The sequence below is a fragment of the Strigops habroptila genome, chromosome 1 (assembly GCF_004027225.2).
Source record: "Strigops habroptila isolate Jane chromosome 1, bStrHab1.2.pri, whole genome shotgun sequence".
In the NCBI taxonomy this organism is placed as follows: domain Eukaryota; kingdom Metazoa; phylum Chordata; class Aves; order Psittaciformes; family Psittacidae; genus Strigops; species Strigops habroptila.
In genome coordinates, this window is record NC_044277.2 from 84,657,959 (window position 1) to 84,684,402 (window position 26,444).

The following is a 26,444-nucleotide window of genomic DNA, read 5'->3' on the forward strand; positions in this document are numbered from 1 at the left end:
GCAGAAGCCCCAGTATCCCTTGGCACTGGGTGAAAACCATACTTGTGGTATGGAGGCCTCCTTTTCACTCTCTTTGCAGTAAAAACTCCAGTCAGGCTATGAAAAGCACTGAGCTGCCCAAACTTGCTGAATGAATATCCCAGAGGAGTGAAACAGGGAGGTACTACTGAAAATCCTGGTCAATGGTCTTTTGTGCACTTAGATGCTTAAATAACTTTGGAAATCTGGCTCTTGGGTGATTAAGCCACCTTCTACAGGCAGTTAAGTATTCTAAATGAAACAGTTTATTAGGCATCAGCACTCTGCTCTGAGTTCATGTTCATTAACCAAAGCATGGCTGGTTTCACACAACCGGCTATTAAGGCCTATGGAAATGTGCTGCTTGGCTGGGAGGGGAGAGGCACAGTCCAAAGGTTCGGCCCTAAGTCTCAGACTGAGCTGTGGGTTCGGTCACTGGTTTGGCTCTGGTTGCAGTGCAAATCTGGGCAAGTGATTTCATCCCCATGTGCTTCCTGGTTGGAAGCCATAAGCACTAATGTAACACAAATAATAATAGAGAGTCATTTATAGTAGCTACTATTAAATTATAAACAAGTGATTAGGAGGTTTTTTTAAAACAGTGTTTCTGTTTCTCCTCTTACATTTCTAAAAATAATTTGTAATCTTGTAAGGGTTGCAAAAATGAGGAAATAAAGAGTGAAAATTGTTGAAGTGCTTTGAGGTAAAATACTGTGTTTCCCTCATGTATAGAGTATCTCAGTGTTTTTACTGGCTTTTGGACCAAAAGTGAAGAAAATCAAAACACAGAAGAATTATGCAAAAAATAAGAACAGGACATAGGAAGGTGTGTGGGAGATATCCTGCATATGTGAGGATTACTTGGCAAAATGTTTTTCTGCTGAGCTGAGCTTCTTAGTAAGAATTACTCATTGTCTTGCAGCTGGGACAACTAGCACCATTATGAACATGCAAGCATGTACAACAGATGATTCTGGTGTAACTGGAGCAAATAATTTCTGTGGGGCCTTGCAGTTTTTATAGCCCACATTTTCAAGAAATGTGTCTACATGCAAAAGAAAACAAAGGTCAGTTAAGTGGTCAATTAAGTAAATAAGATTGCTTGGAGTGGACATCCTGCCACCCATCCTCAGGTAGGGTGTGTTACTTATTACTTAGTTGTAAATGGTCCTTATGAATAAATGAGAACCATTGTGGAATCATGAACTAGGAAACATGGGAGATGCTGACCATCACTGAATAACAATAAATAAAATCCTATAGTTATATTATTTATCTAACTTACAGTGGCAAGCCTGATTTTGAAAAAATGAGCCAGAGAGTCATTTGTCTTGTTTTAAAGTTGTCAGTTTTCAGTTCTGTATTATTACTTGTTCTATCAGAATGCAGAGATTGGATAAAAGTTGCTCCACTCACAACAGCAAGACACGTGTAAGTTACTTCACAAGTGTCAAAAAAGAACAAATATATCATTCTGAGGATGCACATTTTCCAATACCATGCCTTCGCTGGGGCAGTTATTTCTAACTGTGTGCATCTGTAGAACCTTTGATATGAAAACAGGAACTTCAATCTGATAAAGGAAATAAAAAACAGGAAAAGTAAAACATAAATGAAACAGAAGGATAGAAAGGAAAAGAAGTGGAAAATAAATACAAAAAGAAAAGGAGAAAAAATGAGAAGAAAAAATAAAAAGAGGAAAAAATGTTAAAAAGGTAAACAGAGACGAAAAAAGACAAAACTTTCTTACATGAGACCAGTAGGGGGAGTGTTGACTTTATCCCAGAGCACTCACAACCCTTAAAATGAACTTCCCTTTTCTGTGAAAGTGTAATTCCCAAGAAATGAGTAAATCAATCTTATCTGTGTTTTGCTACTTTTAAAGATACTGTCCTTTATGCCACATACCAAAGTAAGCCCTCTTTCAGAAGTACTGCATTGTCCATATATTGCTTTTGGCAGCATGTCTTGTTTCGGAGATAATAGGAAATTCCCTGATTTGTCAGAGTTCTGTTAAGCCAACTTAGATACTCACTATTCCCATGGGTGATGGGGAAACTGCCGTTCATCCTGGCAAATGCTCTTTCTTTACAAGAAATCAGAATGGTGGTAGAAAGGGGAAAAACATGAAAACACCTGTAATTACACAGAGGAAGCGGGGCTGGAAAAATGGGAGCTTTAGAAGTACGTTCTTATTGGTTTTGAGACTTTGGTATATTTTTGGAAGCTCGGGCCCATTTCAAATAGGGTAATAGAATGAAAGTGGAAAAGAAACCTGGGAAGGAGAGTTATTTCTATGCCAGAATGGGTAAGTGGGGTTTAGTAATCTATAATGCCAAAGTCTCTAGTCTACCCTTCCTTTAGCTGAGAAGACATCTAGCACAAAGGTTTGCCATTGTGGCTCCAGTCCTGCCTCTGCATGTCACTTCGCTGGACCTTGGACCTTTGCAGCTTGTCTTATGGATGGACCCCTTAGACTCACATTGTATCTTGTCTCCAGTTCTGTCTCTGGCCCTGTCTTCTACTGCTTTTGACTGGACCTCCAGGATGGACCCAGGATCTGATCCATCACTGGCCACTGAGGTAGTGTGCACATCCACAACCCATTACAGCTTTTGCAGTGTACGCTGCGCCGGGGTGGCTGGCTGGTGACAAATTGTGGTTACAGTCCCTACTTTAACCACTGAACTCTGGCTTGTCTATAGATTTTAGCACTGTCCAAGCCCTTGTCCACCCAAAGTCATATTGCGTTAGAAGACTGAACTGTTTTCTGGGAAGGCAAGGTGCAGAAATATATCTAGCTCTTCATGAAGGGAACATGGGAATGTCTGCACACTCAAACTTCTATTCAGATGGCGTAAGATGAAAGGATATAGCTAATGAAAGCAAATCATTACATCAGTATACAAAACATAGAAAGGAAATATAAGCTAAAACTTGAAATAACACCTCGAATAACACCACATTAGTAGAGATTTGAATGGCTCTGATTTTATTTATTTTTTTTTTAGTTTAAGGCTTTTTTGAGGTTACTCTACAGAGGAGACCTACTCTTGGTATTAATGCCACCACCAGTAAGAACTGAAACAAAATATAAAGTGGTAACTTACATTGCTGAGAGAGTGCGGAACTCTACCACAATTCTGTCAATACAGGTCCTCTCTTCCATACTAGCTAAACTCCCACTACTTCCAGCCCTGACAAGAGAAGTCTGCACAAACCTATCAATCACATGTCATGGTATCCCTTGAAGCTGAACAGCTGGAAAAAGAGAAGAACTTCTTTTAGTACCTTCAAAAAACATATCCTACTAACCCTGCATCTTTAGACCAAAAGGGATGCAGATGTCACACCAAAGTATGAGACAACTCTTCTTCCTGCCATGAAAGTGGTTCAGGTATTACCTCAGTAACAGGTTTCCTCCTGAGAGTGAAGGATCTACAGTTTGGCATGATGGCAATAATGAACCTGTAAACCTCTTATGTCTCCTATTTGCTGAGTGGACAAGTTTTTCATTGGCAATTGTGCTTTGCAGTTTTATCTTACTCTGGGGTGTCCAATGAGTGCAGTACCTGCAGGGAGCAGAGAGGAACCATAAGTCCTGAAGAGCAGAAAGAGACATATCCTGGCTACTTTGCAATTTCAGACTCGTTTTTTTATGTTGCTCTACCGGAAATCTTGAAATAACGAGATTCAGAGCATAATGTTTCCATCTGCACTAAAGGCATAAAAAGAAATAAATACCAAGATTTGTGGGGCAGGAAGAGGAGGAGAGCAGAGAGCCCAAATGAGAAGTTCTGTTAGCAATGAACGATGGTGGCAGTTTCGTACAATAAACAACAAGAGTCTTCAAAGGACTACCTTTTTCCTTTGGAAGCCTCCCACTAGTAAAAGGACAATGAAGCTTCTTTTTGAAATCTAACCCCTCTATCGCTTCAAAGAAGCAGACTTCAGCATTTCCACTAGCTTTCACTGGTGCCAGCGTTCCTGAAGAGCTGTGCATTGCATGCCCATCACCTACTGCAATTCTAAGAAAGCTGGGGGCTAGTAACATCTCTGCACACCATTAAAAAGCTAAGCTTTATTCCTTAAAGCCTTGGGAAGGGAGTTACAGGGGCAAAAATCAACCCATATCCTCTGTATAAAACAGTTCAAACCTTTGCGACAAATCACTTGAGAGAAAACATTATATATTGCACAGTCAGCCTTTTAGATAAAACAAAAAGTAAAAGTATTTCAGTATGCAGGAAAAACTGTCACTCTTTTGAAAAGGAAATGGAGCTGGTACTTCTTCACGACTATCTTTATTTAAGCATTTGTTTAGGTCCAAGTCTATTTATGTTTTAAATAAGTGTGCTGTACTTTTTAGAAGTATCTAAATGATTTCCAGTTCCAAAAGTCATTCAGGACTCCAAGACCACTAACCTTACAGCTGCTGGCATCACAAAGATCTATTTTGCTGAAGAACATTGAACATATGCACCTAATTCATTTACACCATTCGGCAGAGGCTTACAGAAAATCTCTCTGACTACGGTAAGGCTTTATGTTATGTTGGTCACCATAGCATCTCAGTACTTCTCAGCTAACCTGCTTCACAGAAAAAGGACTGCTGGAGTCTTTTTGGAGTCTTCAGATGAAGATCACCTATTCAATCCAGCTGAATCACTTGTGTTTTCCCAGTCTTCTTTGCAGTGTAGGTTACTCTGACTTCTAAAAAAGTTTTTAATCCTATTTGTCATGCTTGCATCTGCAGCATTATTATTTCACTTTGCTACACTATTCACTTTAATGTTTTTCAAACTAGATGAAAAATCAGAAAATCGTAAGGGCTGATATTGCTGGAAAAATAGTTCTTAATAGGCAATGCATATTGGGGGGGGAATCTACTTATGAAGGTCTTAAGTTTGACACATTGTTTTGTAATGAAATCCAATTCAAACAGAATAATTGTCTCAGTAATATTCACAAGTGTGAACAGAAAGGGCTATGCAAAACAACATGTGGCCTTTAAATTAAGGATAAAATATGTTTCTGCACATTTATCAAGAGTTATTTTGTAACATACATAGAAGCTGCTACATATCTCTTCCAAATTTTATGGGTATTAGTCTATTAATGTCTAACAACACAGTGAGTTTCATTTTTAAGTGAATATAGGTCTGTTACTCTTTTTTTTTTTTTTTGCCTCAATTGTTATCTTGAAAATCAGGTCTCTATCTTATCCTCTGAGCACTCTCAAAAATGAAATAATTAGTCACATGTTATTTACCCATATTGCAATCACAGATAGGTCATTTCTTCTAGATCAGTAACCCACAAGCCTCAGTAATCCTCTGAGTCTCCACGACAGCTTGACCAAATAGCTACTGAAGTTAAACTGGTACTCATTTAAGCACTCAATATATAATCAGTAAGCTCTGAAGACTGGGTGTTCTTGGCAGTTAATTAAAGACAAGTCTTGCTTTTGGAGTAAAAGTGCAACTATAGTTGTCTAAAATATCTGTCAAAATCACCTGTGAAGATCAGTAGCTTAGCACAGAAGATTCACTAACAGAAAATTACACTTGGAGTGTAGTTTTCAGAGGTTGACTGTAAAAACTAGAAAGAAGTACTGAATGGGCTTTCACAGAGATCAGCCCTTGAACCAGACCTATTCAAGATAGTACTAAGCAGTTTTACTAAAAAGTAAAGCAGGATGGGAGGTGAGGCAGAGGATGTATGCTGCTGGGGAGGCTAAATAATTAAAACAATTCCAACAAATTGCAGAAACGATCTGTAAAAAATGGGATGATATTCAGTGGAACAAATGCAAGACAGGATGTTATGCAGGATTCATCAGACACATGCAGGATAAAGAGCAACTGACAATTGCCATTTCTCTAGAAAAGGGATGGAGAGTACCCGTGAATTATAAATCAAGTGACAATCAACATTTCATGCTGTTGCAAAGCAGGAAAATGAGGTGCTGGGATACAGAAATACAGGTACAACTTGTACATAGAGTAATCCTTTGCTCTACAAAGTGTTAAGAAAGCCTTGTGTGAGTTTAGTTTTGGATGTTACTACAATGTGGTTCACACTGATTGTTGTTATCTGAACTATCTCCAGTGAAAATATTCAGGATTCTATAAAACATGACTTGTAAGAAAAAGTTGAAAAAACTGAGTCTCTTCAGCCTAAAAGAGAGAAGGCTGAGAGGGAACATGAAAAGAATCTGAGGATACAACAATTTGTTGCAGTGATGAAGGGAATAATCTCTTCCCTTCATCCATGGTGATTAAAATGGGAAACACTGAGTTTAAACAGCAACAAGGAGCATTTGGGTTGGACATCAGGAAAGACTTCTCTTCTGGCAGCAACAGACTAGAACTGGAGAGCACAGCAGTGAACAGAATGCGAATCCTCTATCTACAAACAGGTGAAGTAGTTATGGCAAGAGTGATGTATCTGCTCTGGGCGAGGAAGATGGATTTATTGAACTATAAAAGCAGTACTGTTACGACAGATTTTCTCACTAACAGGGTTTTGTAGTCACTTAAAAGGGGAAATGCAAATATGGGGATCCCATGTTTGTGGGCAGTAGTGAGCAGGCTCCATGACAAGGTTAGGTGACTCATTCATGACATGGAAGGAAGAGCATGGGCATGAGGATGAGCCAGTTGTTTGCATAGAAGGAGTTATCAGTTCAAGAAGGAAGGGAAGATAGCCTGGAGATGAGAATCAGGGAATGTAAGGATATTTCCTAATTGCTGCTACTCAGTTAGCGGCGAAGGAGCTACTGAACTGGCTTGCATCCAGCTTTACACCCAGCTAATTCACCAATTGGTATGTTGCAGCCAGGATGAAAACACATCCAGTCTATTGATTTTCACAAGTGATAGAAATTTCTAAGCTTCCACCACCTTAGCTTTGCTATACCATGGCTTCCAGCTCTTTTCCTCTATGACTTTCTAGTACTTCTCAGAACACTGAAAGTTTTAGCAGGCTCTTAATGCTAAAAATTGCAGCTGCCTTATCTCTCTGGCAGGTCTTGTATGTTTTCCAACTGCTTTTAGTTTCCACCTGGAAAAAAGCAAAAAGTAAATGCAAGGTATTCCGTTTGAATCACAGGGCTCAGTTGTGAAAGGAGTCCTGGTAATTCCAGGGGCGATTTTTGAAATACGACCTGACATTGACTTTAGAATGAAGTCCGCACTGAAGGAAGCATTAGGTGCTTATGCATCCTCAATATGGTATGGTAGTAGTTTTAACACAATTTTTCAGAGAAGAGTATTTTGTAGAGAACATGTATTGGCATGAGCAGTGGATGACAAGTCTTCAAACATTTTCTTCACTTGCTTATTGGTAAGTAGGTGGAGCTGCCATGAATAAACTGCTCCATGAATAAAGTATCCCATTAACTTCTGAGCAGGATTTGTATCAGGCAAATTTTGCCTTATGGCCAAGTTAGATGTTTAATGATTGTCACATAATAAGCCCTTCTCAGTCTTAGAGTAAAGTAACTGGAAATAAGATTTCACGAGCTGACTAGACCCAGGTAAGGAGCTGAATTCTGATGGCAACTTAAAAAGCCAAGCTCGTTACTGCCAGGGTTTCTGCTGTGTCAGTTTAAGCTGGAAGCTACATTTGGAACTAACACAGTGTGCATTTCAGTATCTATCTGCTTTGATCTATTTTCATGTTCTTCTTCATGGGGATCTTCTCTGAAATCCCTTTCAGGTCTCACTCCTGAATCAGCATATAAGCAATTAAGCAACTGCAGAGCTGTCTGGCAAAAGTTACTTGGAAATAATTATTAACTTTCTTGACTGGAGGTATTGAGTCAGATTAACATCCCAAAGAATTTTGGATGCATCTTGAATACTTCTTATGTACTGTGCTCTTTGGGTAGCAAATGGCCTGCAGACCCTGACCACAAAGCCAGGAGTTCTGCAAACTGAATCCCAGTTTTTATTTGTTTCAGCAAAAGGAAGGACAGGAAGTGGAAACTAATTCTGGGCCAATTTGTATTTGGACTGGATATCCAGCCACCTCAAAAATGGAGCCAAACACAATGCTGAAGGGCAGTCTTTTACCCAATGAAAATACAGCCATCTATCCATCCACACCTACGCACGGCTGAAGCTAGATAGGCCCCTCCAGTCTCACCAATGTTCTAATTAAAAAAAAATAACTAGGGCTTAAATTCCATTTAGGTTTGTAGAATTGGAGGCCAAAAGGGACTAGATCATATGCTGTAACCTGTAAGTCACAGGCCATTAAATTTTACTCAGTTTCCCTGTTGAGCTCAGTAACTTTTATTTGACTAAAGCACAGCTTGTGTTCTGGCTTCCAGTAAGGCATTTGAATGATAAAGAGGCAGAAAACTATTATTTTTGTTTACGTGATTGCATGCATATGTTGGTACATATATGTTCTTTTTTAGCATCTGAGAACTAGGTTTTAGCTTGCACGATATGATCCCACAAGTGAGTGAGAATGTAACCTGTCACCCAGCTGACAAGACTCACTATGAGATCCGTATCTTGCTGAGGAGAAGAGTAGGCAAAAGAGAAGGGAAAAGAAATGCACACAAACACACACTAGTCCTGGTTCAGCTCTGTCTCACGCATGCACACTCCTTTCAAGGTTTCCATTAAAGAAAAAGAAAACAGGTCTTGTTATTAATCCCCTAATTTGCACAAATACCTCAGATGTGTAATGTTTTCCAAACCACAGTTTAAAGGCTCACATAATTAGCACAGCAATATAAAACACTGCTATTCTAGCTGAAAAAAAGATGTGGCTGGTGTTAAAACAAGAGTCAAACCCAGCAGACTGAAAGAGTGAATCACTCACACATTGTGTAAATTGATTTGAACACTTTGTGTTTTATTAACACAATAAATTAATTGTGTTATTTAATAAATTAACTAGAAATAAATTATATGTGCTGATATTTAGATTCAAAAGTATGACCAACATCTTTTGGACAGGCCAACTAACTGCTCTTTAAAAAAAAAAATAAAAATAAAGGCTCTCCTTTTAACAGAAATGGGATGCCTTATGCTTCATACTTTATACTTTAAACATTTTATAACTCCAGCTCTAATTTGCTGTTTCACCAATACCCCACCTAGGATTCATTTAACGTTATTTTTAGAAAACACTATGAACGCTGCAGAACTTCCACGCACAGTTATGTATCAGTACAGCTGAACAGCCACTGGAGAGCAGTCTTCAAGCTACAGTTAAGCGTGCTGATCATACTTCAGCTATATACCAATGAGATTTTAACTCGTGCTGTATTTCAATTACCCATATTTATGTATATTCTGCTGGTCTGGCCAGCTATTGTTTTCTAGTTTCCTTCCCTACAGCTTCGACAGACTAAAATAGCCTGCAGAACTTCTGGAGGAAATATTTTAGAGCTCTATCCAGTAAAAGCTTGATACAAAGCCATTTAGCTTAATGAATGTCTTTCCATTGACGGGAGTAGCTTGCTTCCAACCTCATGGTTCACAGACGTACTGCTTAAATGACTACACTGAAGTTTGGGTTGATGAAATGAGGTGACTATGTTATTTATTCCTTTTTATTCAGCCTGCCAACCAGTGTTTTGGTTACTGTAGTTTTCGTTGATCACTTCTCTGATGAACTTGAGAGAGAATCTGATTCAAAGCTCCTGGAGCTCAGGAAGTGATAAATCTGGACCAGTGTGTGACATGGAGTCCAGGCTTGCAATCCTTCCCTAAGCATGTACAGCCACCAGAACCTAAAGAGCAAGCCTGACTAAGCCCACTGTGTTGAGCACTGAAATACATGGAGAATGAATATAAATGAAGACACCTTGCTCTCTTATAATGAAAAAGATGTTGCATATAACCTCATTATTTAGAGCAAATAATTTAATTCCTAATTTTTAAAGGAGGCCTCTGTTTCCATGGGTGGAGTTTGCACCTGACAGAAATTTGCCAAAAGAAAAATATAGTAAAAATGTGGGTGTAAAATCCTGTTTTGAAAAATGAGGACCCCCAAAAAATTCAAATACCCTTTTCTGTAGAGATCCTGTCCTTTACAATGTGCATTGCTGGCCACTTCATCCTAGTCAATGGGAGGTTTGGCTGGATAACAGGATAAGGCCTTTACTAGAAGAATACTGCAGGCTAGCAGTAAAATTCCAACAGCTTAGAAATACAATAACAATTTGGTTTAAAGTTCCAGGAGTCTCCTACGGGCTTTGTCAGACCTCTGTGGTTTCTGTTTAAAATTACAGCAGGTTTTTTCCAGCTGAGTATAGCTGCCGAATGTGCTAGCCCCGTGTGCAGAGTGGGAGGTTTCTCACATTCCCACCTTGCAGTCAAAAAGTTTTCTGGCTGCAAGAAGTGCTAATTTAACAAATTTCTTTCCAGTGCCATTTTGCCAACAGGCAACCAGAAACATCCTTAGGTATTCAAAGCAGAGGTGATGTTGGGAATGGAAAAAAGCAAACTTTATCCCAAGTAGTTCAATGCTACTCCAGACACTCTGTCCTGGGAGCCTCTGCCTGATTCTGCAGAAATCCTGTGTCTAAACTGAGACAGCTTTGCATTTAAATGAATGTTGGTTCAGTTGCCATCAGGGATAATAAAGCATATGTATTGTCTTGGATAAGTTCCTGCACGTGTGACACAGAAAACCGTTGGTTAATCAGTTATCTCCTGTGTATCTGCTTCCTTTTCCGTCTTTCTGTCCCTTAGTTCTTGTTCTCCCAACAGCCAAAATGGTGCTCATCATGAAGTGGTTACAGGAACTTTCTCTAAGTCTGATGAAATATCTTTCCCTGCTTGACTCAGTGAGTTTAATATCCTGGTGTGAAAGGCATGATTACAAAAGCATGCCCTTCTACCCAAGCTAAAGGGATTTCCATACAACTGCAGTTTGCCTGGCCAGAAGAGGCAGCTCTTCAGAAACATCCTTGAAGGAAAGGAAAACAGGCTGGATGATGAACAGGGTGGGATTCAGAAAGATTAACCACCAGAACTAAGCAGATGCTTCTGGTAACCATCTGGCTCAACCACTCCAATGGCTAATTTGATCCAGAAGGCAGAGACACTACCTCATAGTCTATAACCCATGAGTCAGTGAAAGCATCTGACAAAGATGATCAAGTAATTATAGTCTCCAAAATTGTCAGACTTGTTGGTATGGTCAGTGGTGGGACAGGCTTAGGCGATGCCGTCACTTCCTTGCACACATGGGCCAATTGTGTCACCAAGGCTATAGTCAAACACTTCAGCACGATGGCCCAAGTGCTGCCAAACAAATCTTTCCTCGCAGTTAACCAAGAAAATTTTTTTGTTTCAATAATCATGTAGAAACTGTAAAACAAAAATAAAAATACTGAAAATTTTGGGCCAGATTCTTTGGTGGGGATTCTTTTACTGCTGGGGAGCCTAATTGGGGCAGATGGTTGCAGCAATAAAAAGTGGTAACAACCTCAGTTATACGTGGAGAGGTTATAGGTGTAGCAGTGGAGCCTACAATACAGAATATATGTCGAAAAAAGAGTTGTGGTTAGCAGATCCGGTTTCTGGAGCCTACGGAAGTCAGAAATGAGGGTATCAGAAATGTCACTGCTAATCTGCTCTTTAAAACAAACAAACAAACCCCCCCAAACCAACATACTCACACTTCTTACAGCAATAGTCTTGAGAGTATGAGTTTGTTAGAACAAGTCACTGAAGTTGAAAATATGTATTTGGCCTTTCCTACCTCAGCTCATGGCTGTCCTTTAAAATGCAATATGGGTCTGCCATTTTGGGCGAGTGTTGGGGAATTTGCTCTTTTGGTGCTGTGGCAAATGAGCAACAGATGCTTTTATCTGGATTGTAATGGCACTGCCCTCCCCAGCTATTTGGTAGCTGATGCTTGAGGCCAGCTCAGATTTGGTGCCATAGCAGGACCTTGGATCACTGATGGGGAAAGAGATGGGTGAGAAAAAGCTGTAGGAAGTGGGGGTTTGGTCTCCTCTGCTTAGAAGCTCTGTTCAAGCTAAAGCACTCACTCTTGGTTCCTGTGTCTGGCCACATGCCAGACCTGGATACTGGCTCTGACTCGCAGGCTTCACCTCAGCTCTGCCTTACCACTACAGACTTGTCTGGTGAACTAGACTTGTCTAACGCTGGTTACCGCCACAGGACCTACTTTGCTCTTCATTTTTGCGTGCTGTAGTACTGCACCCCTTGTCAGTGAGGGTGCTGCCCAGCCAGCCTGGCTGTCTCCCTCAGCTCCCAGCCTCACCCATGCTGCTGCCTGAAACTGAGGTTGTCACAACTGTTTGTTCAGCCATAAAATGTATTGCTGAAAAAACAGTGTGACATCAAGCAATTGGGAAATGGAAAAATGGGTGAGGCAAGAGTAACCTATGGGACTCAGTCTCCTACTCTCTGATTGCAGCTCTGCTACCTATATGCAGCCCTACCCTCCCAAACAGAAAAGTCCTCAAAGAGCAGAATAAATCTTTGGCTGCAGCAGGATTAGCTAGTGCCATTTACGAGAGCTTGTCTGGCTCTTGAAGAGTTGTGGGAAGTCAGTAGGACTCTTTGATATTGATTCTGGGGAGGTCAAGGTCCTACTCCAATCATAATACTGTAAGGCTAGAGGCAACCATGAGCATCAAGTAGAATGACACTCATGAAGGGCAGAGTCAACTGTGGCAGGTGATTCCTGATGAATGTTCATTTAGTCTGTTATCTGAGAACTCAATTATGGAGCTGCCATAACCTGCTCATGCAAATCTGTTCCAGTACTGTTGATCCTTAACATTAAAATTACTTTTTCCATGTTTAAAACTACTATATCTTGCCCTATCCATAAGGAGTACAGATGATAGATTTCTCCCTAAACCTTTGTAGCAGCCCTTTATGCATTTGAAGATGGTCATCGTCCTTCCTTCCTGGACAATATCATCCTCTCACATGCTAAAAGTGGCTACCTTTTTCCTATCTGTGCTTCCATGTCATGTTTTCTAGAATTCTGATAATATTCATGGTTCTCCAGCCTCTTGACATCCAGCACCAAACACGGTGCCCAAGTTGAGACCTTAACACTAAATAACATATCAGGATTACTTCACGTATTTATGGATTATTTACCTGTCTCTAAACTGTGTTCACCTATTCCAGCAATTATTGGTTCTGTTATACTTTATACTTCTTTCTACATCAGCATTCCTTATCCTGTATTTTTGAAACTGAGTCCCCCACAAATGCAGACTTTCCATTTATCCCTGTTCAATTAATCTGATTTTTCCTACAGACCATTTCTTTATTTTCTCAAGACCATCTTTGGAGATAATTTTGATTTCTAATCTAACTTCTTTGCATTCCCCTCAGCTTCATGGAAACCTCTCTATTCCACCTTCTAGACTGTTAAAGTAAACACCGCCTCATACAGACCCATTCCTTTGCTATTGATCTTAATTGTTAGTCACTTTTAGCAAAAAACATTAAATAAGTTGTCTTTCAACGTCACCTGTTAATAGACTTACTCTTCCATTGACTAGTTCACTAACCCTGTTTTTGCTATTATTAATGTGCTGATAGAATGATTTCACATGCAATGGTCATTAGCACTAACATCTCTTTGGCCTTTCTAATCTTGCTCTTGTGTGCTATTGAAAATCTGTCTTTCATACTCTGATATAGTTTCTACCTCCTATATAAATTCCTTGTATGTTTAGGACCAAAGGGACCTAACCAAGTTGATCACTTACTCTGCTTCGTGACCATCTTCTGCACCTGGAAAGTTTGCAGTTACACCTTTAATACCATCTCTTTCATGTTACATAATTTCTTTTTCAAATTCCCCTTTTTCCTTGGATCACCCTTCCAGGAAATGTTACCTAATGACCCTCTGGCTAACTGAAATCTGTCCTCCCGAAATCTTGTTTGCTTTTACTGTAGTGTTGCCTCTTTCCAGTCCCAAGGAAACGTGAATTCTGTCATTTCCTCATCACTGGCACCCAAGTTCCTCTTTGACCAGCTCCACTACGTTCCTCTACAGGTTTGAAGCCAGCAGTCTTTGTGACAAACCAGCAGAAGGGCCATGGAGGTCTGACTCTGTCAGCACCTAGCAGACAGTTAATGCATTGTAATAAGGTAATAAAGAAGTAATTTTATGTATCATTCTTCTGGGTTTGGTCGCAACTGATCTCAGAACGATTTATCCCAGGCACATGAGACTGTGAGACAGCTTTTACCCACTTGAAATATATGCATTAAAAATTACAGCATTAATTCTTACCTTACCTCTTAGCCACAAATAAAATGCAAAGGAATACATAAAGAGTATAAATAGCATATATTTAGCCAAATACATGTGTTGTTACAAAAAACATAGATCCAGCAATGTTGGGAGTCCCCTCTGGTCCATATCTTGAGTCTCTTACGTTCTGCTACTGATTTGTTGTTTGACTGGAGGGACAACTTGGAAAAGCAACCACTGATATTTTGATCCACCTTCTAAAAGAATAATCCAGACTAGGGGACAGTGAAGTGATTCTTTTTTTTATTTCCATGCTAAAAAAAATTATTAAGTTATCCCTTTCTCTTCTCTCTGCTATAGCCCTGAGTTCAGTGGCTAGGAACAGATGCTCACTTACCACCCCATTTCAGTTAATTCTTTGGACAGCTAATGCTTGCTTAATGTGAACTCTCTTAACAGACACCACACTGCTCTGTGACTGCATTGTTCTTTTCCCAACGTGGTCTTTTTATAGTGGGAGAAATATAGGGTTGTTGTTTTCTTTTCTGATTAGAAGTCTTTTGGACAAGATTTACATAAGGATTTGGGTGTATATTAGACCATATTTGTATAAGGCCAGAAGAAAGAAGAGAACCCCTGTACTATATTCTGATGGTTTTCCAGCGAAGTAGTTTTTGATGTCCTCCTTCATGTTAGTGAGCAGACTAAATAGTTTCAACAGGGGTACAAACTCTGCTTTGTTCAAACATACGCTCAAACAGAAAATGTCAGTAATAAAAAAAATGTATCTTGGCACATGTATCAGGGCCACAGATGGAGATACACAAGTGTGATTGTGTATGTGTAACATGAGTAGCGGCATTTGTGAAAAACCTAGCCTTCCAGTAGTTAATCTTTCCTCTTTCTTTAGGTAGACTTTCAAAGTTTATCACAAAACTTTTAGTTCATTCTCTGATACTCCCTTCAGGGAAGAAGAAACTGAATCCAACAAATAAGATTTTAACCAGCCATGTATTTATATTGAGGTTTCCTATTCCAGTCAGGCCAGTGATTTCTTGTTGCTGTTTTTCAAACCTATTCATTAAATGTTGACAGCATTCATTCTGTAAGGTATGTTTTTGTATCACTGCTATCCTGCTGGAAGCAGTAGATGTGAAGACCCTTATAGGAAGTGTGATGTTTGGGATTTGGCTTCGCTCTTTGGGACCTTACCTAAAATATGTAAAGATGCTTGTCCACTCAAGCAAAATTATGGTTTTATAGTTTTCTAAACTTCGACCGCTACAATTCTCAAAGAGCTGCCAACATCTCCCTTAAAAGTCTCGTGGCTCCCTGTACGTAGCAAAATAATCATGTTAGGTAAAAATGTTTCTAATCAGTCATGCATGGAGAATTCTCCTTCTCCTTCCAGTTAGGAACTTGTTTCTTCTCTCAGGTGTTTTAACTCCATTGGCCCCAGGCCAGTTAGCACTGGCTTACAAAGCTGTTAGGGACAACTGCACATACTAACACATCGCTAGGCCTGATGCTTTTTGTACTCATGGCTCTTTGTCCCTTTCTGGGAATGAAAAGGAACATTTATTTGGTGTTTCTTACAGAAACAATGCCCAGAATTAGGTACCTCCAGTGCTGGCCAAGATACAAAGGAACAATTGTTAATTATTTCCGTGTGCTTGAGAAACACATTGCACGGAGGGCTGGCTTGCCTGTAGACCACAAGCAGAGAGGTACCAGTCAGTCACTGCCATGCTGGGTTTTTTTAATAAAACAATGTTTCTCTTTGAGCCAAGGCTTGGCTTGGAGCCCTGGCTGCCCTGCCCAAGCCCCGCTGGCACCCACAGGCCTGGCTGTCCCTGCCACCCTGCTTATGGCCCAGGACTCCATGTCATCCTCTGCCCCGTGACACTGCAGAAGGGCTCGTCTCCAGCCCCCCACAGCCCTGCCCTCTTGCCTGTGGCTGCCAAATGCAGCTCACCACTGCTTCAAGGCTCCTCTTGACCACACAGAAAATGTAACCAAGGCTGAGAGGAGGCCTGTCCCAGCCTTCTCTTATGGAATGGTGAACATGGGCAGGCTCCTTCCCTTCCGCTGGGCTGAAGAGCAGTCTTTTCAGTGGTCCAGAAGTGCAAAGCCCACACAAAGTTCTGCCAACATCCCCTCTTCTTCATGCACATTCTGTTCCCACACCAAGCACAGGAAGGATGAAGATTGGTGTGCCCAGTCATGGTGCTGTTCCAGACTCGAGTAAAACTTCCAGATGCAAACCTTTAGGCTGGAAACAAACAGCAGCACAAAGCTCAGCCTGGATCCTGCTCTTCCGTAGTTTTGCTGCAGGGTAGCATCAGTTCACTCTAGTGTTAGAGACATATATGAGAGAGGAATGTGGCACTGGCACTGCCTTTGCCTTTGAAACACCATGCTGCTCAGAGTGCTGTAGAAATCACACCATGACAGCACCAACAGGAACTGGGTCTCTGCCTTTCAAAAGACGCATCTTTGCCAAGAAGTTAGTAAATCTGGCCAACCTTACCCACCCCTCCAAAAGCAAGCAGGCAAGCGTTTTCAAAGAGGAAAAGGAGGCTGCAAATACTTTGTGGGCTGGGCACAGGCCATGAATGTTAAACACAAAGAGCTCCAGCTGGGAGCCAGTATTGCCAGGAATTTATTTCCCCCCTGCTTTGTAATGCTGAGTTGAAGCACTGATGTCTCAACTTCTCACTACTGGGACTGTGTTTGCCACTGGGAAGGCCCTAGTGGAAAGCTATATGACAGCCTGTAGGGAGAGGGATGAAATTCAAGATTTGTCAGATGCACAAGTCACCTGAGAGGCAAGGAATGCCAGAGTGCTGCTTATCTCCAGGTTCTAGCCCCAAAGCTCACTGTCCAGAACCATCCCCTGAATCCTCCTGTTTCTGCTCCACCTGCCAGTTGCCATGTCAGCGCATTGAGGTTGTGGGTCACTCCAAATGCCCTCAAATATTCAAGCCAACAGGTAGAAGAACAATTATGAAACTTCTCCTCCATTCATTCACTTGCCTCTGCACACTCTTCATTTCCTCATGAAATCTCTGTGACTCTGTGACTCATGAAATCTCTGTGACTCTGACTTCCCTCTGTGACTGTTTACTCTCACTCCAACATCTGCACCTTCTTTCACATTGTGATGGATCTCCCCTTGACTCCTCCTTCCCTCCTCTTCCACATCCCTTTCCACAGCTCCCTAGCTCTATGAAGTCAACATAATTTTCTGCCATTACTTTAAAACATCAAAGTAGAAAAAGAAACTCTTCTAGAGCACCTTCTTCTGGGCCTATTACAGTCCCCTCACTTGCCTGCCTGTATAAATTGAGAGCTCCTCAGGAAGGAAAGTGCCCTTAGATTCATTATCCATCCTTCACTGGCTTCGTTTCTGCAGCCTCCAAACCAGACCTGGTGGGGTTTTGAACAATCCGTAGATGTCACCATGGACTTTGCAGCCAGGGAGAGGATCAAAAGTATTTGGTAGCTGAAGGTAAGCAAAGTGCAATGTATTCTGGCCAGGGTTCTTCTTTGATCACTGGACACTGATTTGATGGAGTTCACGTCAGCATGATGCAGACGTTGTTTAAACTATATGATGTGGAGCATTCAGAAAAGCCTCAGCAAAAGACAACCAGTTTTCCCTTTTGTTGCATTGAGTGATGCAGAGAAAGAGAGCTCCACTTGGTTCAGTGACAACTTCTAACTCCTATACAAAACAGGATACAGTGGTGTCACGTCAGCTTTTACCAAATTTCTAGTATGGGTAACACTATTAATGAAATAATACTAGGGATACCTTTGTCCCACAGTGAATAAATCAGTAATTTCTACTTGTGAAGTTAAAGTAAGGTTACATCTTTCCTGCTAGCACTTACAATGGATTCACATTAGATTATTAAACCTCACAGAGCTACTTATCCAAATCCAAATCAGTGGTGTGGCCACATCCCCATTCAGACATTGACATCATCAGGTTTTCAATGCATATGGTATTCAAATGTAACAAAATTTTGGTATGTGGATGTTCTCCCTCCTTTTCCCTTTCCCTTAATATTTAAGATGGTATTTTTTGTGATCTAATACAATTCAGTCTTTTCCTCCTATTATTCCCTTCTTCCTTATTCTCAGCTACACTTTCTTTTTTTCTCTTTAATTTTCGCTGTCTGCCTCCTCCTTGCTCATTTTCCATTATTTCCTAGTTTAACCAGTTCGACTTCCATCAGCTGTGCTCTCCATCTTTCTTTCTCTGTGATCTGTTTGTATTCACCATCACTAAGCAAATTTCTTCACATCTGTGCTATCTTTTTCTCCCCAGTTCCTGGGGTGGCAGCTTTACAGTTAACACCACACATCATACGATTCTTTGCATCTCCTCAGAGCTTGCCAGTCTGTTCGCTTGCTGAACATAAAACTTTTACTGGACACCCATGCTCACCCAAGCATCTGCTCTTACAGGGATTCAAGGGGGCCGAAGGTGCAGATGTTGCAGATGTGTGTCAGTCTGCCATCTCCCCTTCATATGAGGGCCTTGCCAGTTGTAGAGGCCAAAGCCAGACCCACACAGATGCATGAGGAAGTGATTATGGTGTGGGCAGACATAGCTTTAAGTTAGGTAGCATATGCAATAGTACAGGTGCTGGAGGCAGCAAGAAGACATCAGTGCAGGCTAGTGCTCAGAGTGAATATTAATCCTGGGGTCCCTTGAGGCTGCTGGTCCAGTTTTCAGCTGCAGTCTGTCATAAATTGCTGTCAACACCAGAGCAACTTAGGTAAAATCTAGTACCTGTGCCACAATTGAGCCTTCAGTTTCTTCTGTACATGTACCTTGGAAGACTTTGGTGACAGAAAGGTCTTTGTGCATTAAACCTGGAATGTACCCCCAAGGGACAGACCTAGCAGGATTATGGTAGCTGGCTAACGGCGTCTGCAACTACCACTGCCAGACTTATAAATGGAACAGAAATTTAAACAAGTTAAAGGCCTTTTTTTTTTTTTTTTTTCTGCTTCAGTTAGCTGGAACCCGAACTGGGCTACATCCTGTCTGGCTTCATCTGCCTGTTTCTAGTATTAGTATTGACTAAAAATACAAGTTTGAACCCTGACAAAGTGTTCTCAGCTCAGACTGGCTTAGACACTCCCCTTGCAAAAGTGACAGAGATTGCAGTCTTTTGTTCTGAATCACTCAGGAATGCACATGCCGTGTAGGAAGGAAAGCTATTGCTTTGAACAGGGGAAAAAGCCAAGGTGCCTGTCACCTGAGAATAAGGTCATAGGACAAGGTGGTAATTGAACTGATGGTACTAGATCAGGTGAATTGTGAAAGGTGTGAACTGGCTTGTCCCCATGGGTGGAGTGCTTTTGGGAATAACAGTTAAGGAAAATACTACAGCTGAAAAATAGTTCTTGTGAGATGTTGGACAACTGCGGTAGGAGAAAATCTGTTGGAGAAAGTGATGAAAAAATTCCTCTCAGCTGCATATGGAGAGCCCAGTGATTTGGGCTCTTCTAGCCCAGTGTCGTGGGTTCAGGGCTTGCATTGTCACCCCTACTTACCACTTTACTGAGCAGAACAGAGAAAGAAGGCAAGCTTTACTTTGCAGTACCTTTAATGGACTGCCAGCAAAAGCCAGAAATGACAAGCTTATCTGGCCACATAAAGGACAAGTTTTAATATTGTAGGGCATGCATTGCTTTATTCAGCTCTGATCTAGCAGGAGAGGGAATGATCTATGTAAGTAAATAAAGAAAACTTGCTCCTAACTCCCTCTAATTTCAAATCCTGAGTTTTAAAATAAAAATAAGTTTTGTGCCTTATTTCTGGTGTACAGAGTCCTGAAACTCTCAGAATTTTATGTATTTTTATGTCTCTGGTGTCATTTCAGAACTGAGAGGGTGGCATTCGTATTATTTGTGGTTTCCCTCCTCTGTACACCCATAAAAAAATCACTAGTGGAATGAAATTAGTTTACAGAAGTAGCCAATATTGCCGACTCTATAATAAACTGCATGCATCCAGGAAAAGGCTTTGGAAAAAAGGTGCAGAAATGGTACTACTGGGATGACATCTTGTAACTAAGTAACTATGATGAGATACAGTTTTCCATTCTATCACAGACAAGAAGGCTGCAACAAGGGGATTTAAACTGAGAACGTGGGGAGCAGCATGCAAAAAAGTAATCAGGATTTCAGAGTGCAGTTCCACTTGAAAGGCAGTGTGTTCCATATCTTTTTTAAATTTTTTTAATATATTATGGGCTTTTGATGAACCTAAGTATTTTTTGACCACACACTGTAATAAGCCATAATAATAGTAAAATCATAGTAATGAAATTGTCTGCACATGCAGAGGTCCCACCAGCCAAGCATACTATTCTATGATTGTATGATTAACAGTAAAATACGGGCAGGCCTCTTCTTCCTCGTAGACACAGCAACATGCTGCCTCAGTAAAAGAAGCTGCTGATTCGGTGTTTCTTCAGGAGAAGAGTTATTTATTACGAATCCCGGTTTCAGAAGCCTTTGGATCATTTATTAACAAGTATTCCCACAGGTGAGAAAGCTGAGGAGGACCAGCTTTGCCCCCCTGGACGATCTTGTGCTTCATAGGGAGTCACAGAATCATGGAATGGTTTGGCTTGGAAGGGATCTTAAAGCTCATCTAGTTCCAACTCCCTGCCATGGGCAGGAACACCTTCCACTAGACCAGGTTGCCCAAAGCCCGTCCAACCTGGCCTTGAACACTGCCAGCCATGGGGCAGCCACAGCTTCTCTGGGCACCCTGTGCCAGCGCCTCACCACCCTCACATGGAAGAACTTCTTCCTTAGATCTAACCTAAACTTCCCGTTTAAGCTTGAACTCATTGCAGTTTTGATCCGGAGCCGCCTAACACAGCCGGCAGGCCCCGGGGATCAGGCAGCGGGCGCAGAGCCTGCGGCACCCGCTGCGCTCCGCGCCCGTCCATTGGCCCGCACCTCTCGGTGCCTCAGGCGCCGCCGCCCTGCTCCTCCGCGCCGCAGGGGGCGCTCTGCGCCGGGGGGGGCGGGGCCTTGGCCCGCTCTTCTTACGTGGCGGCGGTGCATCCTCCTCTCCGACACGCGACCAGGAAGTGGGCTGCTCCACGACTCCGCGGCAGCCGCCGCACAGGCCACGCCCCCCGCTCTCAACCAATCAGCGCGCTCGCCTTCAGCCCTGGCGCGCCGGCGCTGCCCGGCGGCGAGCCGCGTCTGAGGCCTCTCTGAGGAAGCGCCGGGGCTCCGGATTGGCTGCGGGGCCGAGTGGGGCCGGGCGAGACCAGGCGAGGGGAGGGCCGGGGTGGCTGAAGCGGAGCGCGGGCCGCCGGCGGGTGAGCGCCTGCGCGGGCGGCAGCGGTAGGGCTGCACCTGCGGGCGGGGCAGGAGCGCGGAAATGCCGCGGTGCCCGGGGCAGCAGAGGTAGCCTCTGGGTGGCGGCAGCCCGTGTGCGAGCCGGCATCCTCCTCGCCTTGCTCGTTCCCAGCGCCGTGAGCATCCACCCCGGGCGGTGTCCGCACCTGGTTCTGCGCCTGCTGCTGCCGGGAGGATGGCACAGCCGGCGGCGGAGACGCGTGCCTGCGCCGCGGCAGCCGGAGGTGGCGGCGAGGAGCTGAACGGCAGGAAGGTGGCTCTCATCACCGGCATCACCGGGCAGGTAACGGTGGGGGCTCCTCTCGGCCCCGGGCTTTCCCCGCGCTGGAGGGCGGTGAGACCCGCCGTGAGGCGCCCGCAGCAGCCGTGGCTGAAGCCGTGCGGGCAGCGGCGGAGGGTTTGGCGTGGGGCTGCCGGCGCGTTCGCAGGCAGCGGCCACCCTCGCTCCTTCCTTCTGTCTGTCCCTCCCGGGCCCCGGGAGGCACATCCCTGCGGGTGCATGCCCAGCCCCTCAAGCACCTCTTAGTGCGGGTTGCAGGAGCTCTGGCTGACAGCCCGCAGAAGCGGACAGGCTGCCCCGAGGGAAGAGGCTTCTCTGGCATCACCCACGCGTGGCTTAGGCTTGTTTGAGGTGTTTTCCCCTAGGTCTGTGGGGGGGGGGGGTAATATCACTTTCATATCTCGACTTTGGAGTGTCTTATAGTGACTTTTACCAGGAATTCCCACGAGATCAGATCAATCTGTGCAGAGTTGAGGTGTGAAGTAAGCATCCCTGAGAGAGGAGCCACACGTAGAAAAGGCAGTACAAGGAGCCGGTGTTGGGATCCTTCATCCTGATGGTCCAAAGTGACGAAGGCAAACAGTGCAATGGTACCAACGTAGGTGTGGGGCAGCCTGAAGCTGAGTTTGATCTGAGCAGGCTTCTCACTCAAGAGGGGCTCTTTGTCACCTCTCTCTCTGAGATACTGAGCAGCCATTCATTTACTGCTCACTGTCAGTACCTGCTTTATAACCAGACAAAAACATCTCCCCAGGCTGCTTGTTTTGTATTCATGTGCGTTCATTGCAGTCTTCACTCTCTTTGGCTCTATTACTCATAGGGATAATGATGCTCTCACAGTCCTGCTGCTTTGAGCAGAAGGTGCAGGGAGAAAGGTGGCATGGAAAGAAATAAAAAAAAAATCAGTTTCCCTTGGAGCAACTTCAGCACTGTGATAAAAAGGTGTGCCAGTGGTGAGTTTTAACCTGGTGAGACCTGCAGGGGTGTTGATGTACGCAGTTTGTGGCTTGTGCTGCTACACTCCCAACAGGCAGCTTGGATATTTGGTTGGATTGTTTGTCCACGAAGAGGTCTTCATTGTTGTGTCTTTGCTGGCAAGTGGGTGCTAAATAAAAGCTGTCCTGGGCATGCTTAGTTATATTTGACAAACACCTTATTTGCAATGTAGGTGTTGCCCATTTCCTGGAAAAAAAATGCTCTGCTTGCACATTGCTTATCTCTTGGCACATGCTGGGTGTATGGACTGTGATTAGTATAACCTATTAAGTAGGTAATGTATAGTAAGCATTATTGCTTATCTTAGAATCCAGCTGGAAGAGCTGTTTTCTTTTATGACTTGCATTCAGTCACTGACAGCTTCATACATAGAATCATAAAACTATAGAACAGTTAGGATTGGAAAGGACCTTAAGATCATCTAGTTCCAACCGCCTGCCATGGGCAGGGATGCCTTACACTAGACCATGTTGCCCAGGGCTCTGTCCAGCCTAGCCTTGAACACTGCCAGGGATGGAGCATTTACTACTTCTTTTGGCAACCTGTTCCAGTGCTTCACCACCCTCACTATAAAGAACTTCTTCCTTATATCTAACCTGAACTTCCCCTGTTTAAGTTTGAACCCATTTCCCCTTGTTCTGTCACTACAGTCCCTAATGAAGAGTCCCTCCCCAGCATCCTTATAGACCCCCTTCAGATACTGGAAGGCTGCTATGAGGTCTCCACGCAGCCTTCTCTTCTCCAGGCTGAACAGCCCCAACTCTCTCAACCTGTCTTCATACGGGAAGTGCTCCAGCCCTCTTATCATCCTCGTGGCCCTCCTCTGGACTTGCTCCAACAGCTCCATGTCCTTTTTATGTTGAGGACACCAGAACTGTACACAATACTCCAAGTGAGGTCTCACAAGAGCAGAGTAGAGGGGCAGGATCACCTCCTTCGACCTGCTGGTCACGCTTCTTTTGATGCAGCCCAGGACACAGTTGGTTTCTGGGCTGTGAGTGCACACTGAAACCGGCTTATGTTCAGTTTCTTATCAACCAACGCCCCCAAGTCCTTCTCTGCAGGGCTGCTCTGAATCTCTTCTCTGCCCAACCTGTAGCTGTGCCTGAGATTGCCCTGACCCAGGTGTAGGAATTTGCACCTTGTGGTACTTCATGATGTTTATACCTTCCCCTTCAACTGTGATGTGTCCTGGTATGCTTACAGATCCACTTGTGAGGTGAGTGCAGATTGTTTGGAAGGCCATGAGCATTGTGGAAAAGTACATGTCAAAACAAACATGTTGCTGTTTCACACTGAGACAGTGTTAGTCAATGCTGTCTTTTGTAGAAGAGCCACCTGACCTTTTGTGAGGGGGTAAATCCAGAGACAATGTAGAGTCATAGTAGATTTCATGTGCTATCCAAGAGAACCTATGCTGTGCTTTGAATGTTCACCTGCTGTTTGTGTTTTACCCCACTATGTCTGTTCTCATGTCTTCTTACAACACTTCTTGGTGTGCACTCTTCCTGTGAGTTAGCAGCTGTCTGCCAATAGTGGGCTGAAGAAACTCCTCCAAGCGGCTGTCTGACAAGGTGGTGTAACTATGTCTGAGAAGAGAAAAACTGATAATCTGTGTATATTAACATTTTTGCTTGATCTTTATTTTTAGCAAGAGCACAGCCAGAGCTTTCCCAAGGGCTACTTCGGTGCTGTGTGATCAGTCTTCCAGTTTGTTGGCAGAAGTACGTTTCTCTGTCAGATATAGTAAGTTAGTAGGCCTGTAGCTACAACCCCCTGATTTTTTCACTTCTGTGTTCTTTGTTATTTTCCTTTCTTTTCAAAGCAGCTTCCATCTTAATTTAATCTGTGTCAGGCATATTATTTAGCATTGGAAGGTGAGGAGAACCTGAGCTAGTAAAGGCCTGGGATGTCTGAAAATTAGCCAGTGAGGCTGGGTGCCTTAGTGACAAGACTGTACTAACTCTTGATGTAGGATGGGAGTTTTTCTGTTAGGGATGGCCTCTTTGGGGCCCCGTAGTCCTCTATCATTTTGAGATCTGCAACTGGGAATCCTTGTCCCTCTCTTCTTAGATTAACTTTAAAGAAAGTCACTGTAGTACTTGTTCCTTGCCCCTCTTTCACTCCTTTTCTTTATTCTACGTAATAGCTTTCATTTTATTTGGAAAGGCCTCACCCAGAAATGGGAGATCTGGATTCTGTTTCTTATCTGAGAATAGGCAGACTTGCATGTGCCACCTCTTTTGAGAATGTCCTAAGTGCCATCTGTTTTTAAACTTTATTACCGTATGTAAAATGTACAAATAGGCTGAAGTGGAAGCTAGACCTCAGGCTTTGTCTTTCCCAGGTAGTTACTTTAATTACTGGGCTAGAGAGAGTTGGTGTGTTTCACGTTCTTGTGTGGAACTCATGTTCTTCCAAGGTGGGAGGTAAAGGCTTGGATCCCTTCAGACTGAGGAAAGCATAGAACAGAATCAGATGGTAAGCTCCCTTTATTAAACTGGGCCTCTTCTGCTACAGCAGGTTTCTTTTAAAAGTGAGTTGTCACAGTTGCATTGTATAAGGAACCTGCGTTTGTTTGTGTGTGGCCAGTGTACTCTGAGAGCGTTTGCTGAACTAAGGCCCCATAGTGCCTGGTTCCTGGAAAAAGGATAGGTGGGAGATAAGTATTGAGCTAACTAGACTGTGGCAATTTTAGGCAAATGCGGAGTTGTGCTTTTGTCTTTAGAGTACTTGGACCAAGCAAGGTGCTGCTTGGACTGTAGCAGCCTTTCCTGAGTTGAGATGATGCCACAACAAGTGTGCTCAATTACAGTGTTGAAATCAGATAACTCATTTTATTTTTCAGAACTTCTATATAGCTGTGAACATCTGGATTGTCCATCTTTTCCAGTGACAAAAGGTGGGATTTTGTTTCTGCTATGATGGAGAAAGTTGAGCTCAGGTAGGGCTATATTTTGACAATGGAGCAACTGACTGATGATGCAGCTTTTACCTGAACTATACCACGGAGATGTGCACAGCTGTAACTTCTGATTTATGGACTTCTAATGGGATTCATAAGACTTTACAGGATGCCAGAAGAGGGTGGGCTGTCTGCACAAGTAGAGTGAGTGACTGGAGGCTTGTGCTTTGTGACATCTTGCTGCACCAGTTAACAAAACCAGTTAATGTGGCTTGCTTCTCTTCTAGATACACCTTTTAACAAGGTATTAAAAGGAGAAGTCTCTGCAAGGGCAAATGTGTTATTGATAGGAGGGTGATTTTGTCACCTTTGGCCAGGTAACAGAAGGATTTGCAATATGAGTGGTGAAGCCACAAAGGAAAACAAATTCAGTAACTGTATGGTCAAGACTCATAGGCATTCTGGCTGCAAGGGCTGGACCTAAGTCTTTATGAAATCAAAGCAGATAAATGAACCTCTACAGATTCTGCGTTTACCTGTGGGGTTAGAGTGAAATTGGTATCATTGTACAACTTGCATTACTGATAAGAGACTAAGCACGTAGCCAATGGA

General features: G+C 43.0%; 1 protein-coding gene across 3 annotated transcripts in view; it reads left to right on the forward strand.

The window, feature by feature from the left end:
• Window positions 1–21,460: 21,460 nt before the first annotated feature.
• GMDS (GDP-mannose 4,6-dehydratase) overlaps window positions 21,461–26,444 on the forward strand; it is a 412,414-nt gene continuing 407,430 nt past the window's right edge. For all 3 annotated transcript variants that reach the window (XR_003991441.1, XM_030486344.1, XM_030486358.1), the window contains exon 1: window positions 21,461–21,934. Coding sequence is in view for 1 of the 3 variants with exons in the window: in XM_030486344.1 (XP_030342204.1) it covers window positions 21,827–21,934 (108 nt within the window). In the remaining 2 variants the exon portion in view is untranslated. The remainder of the gene's footprint in view (window positions 21,935–26,444) is intronic.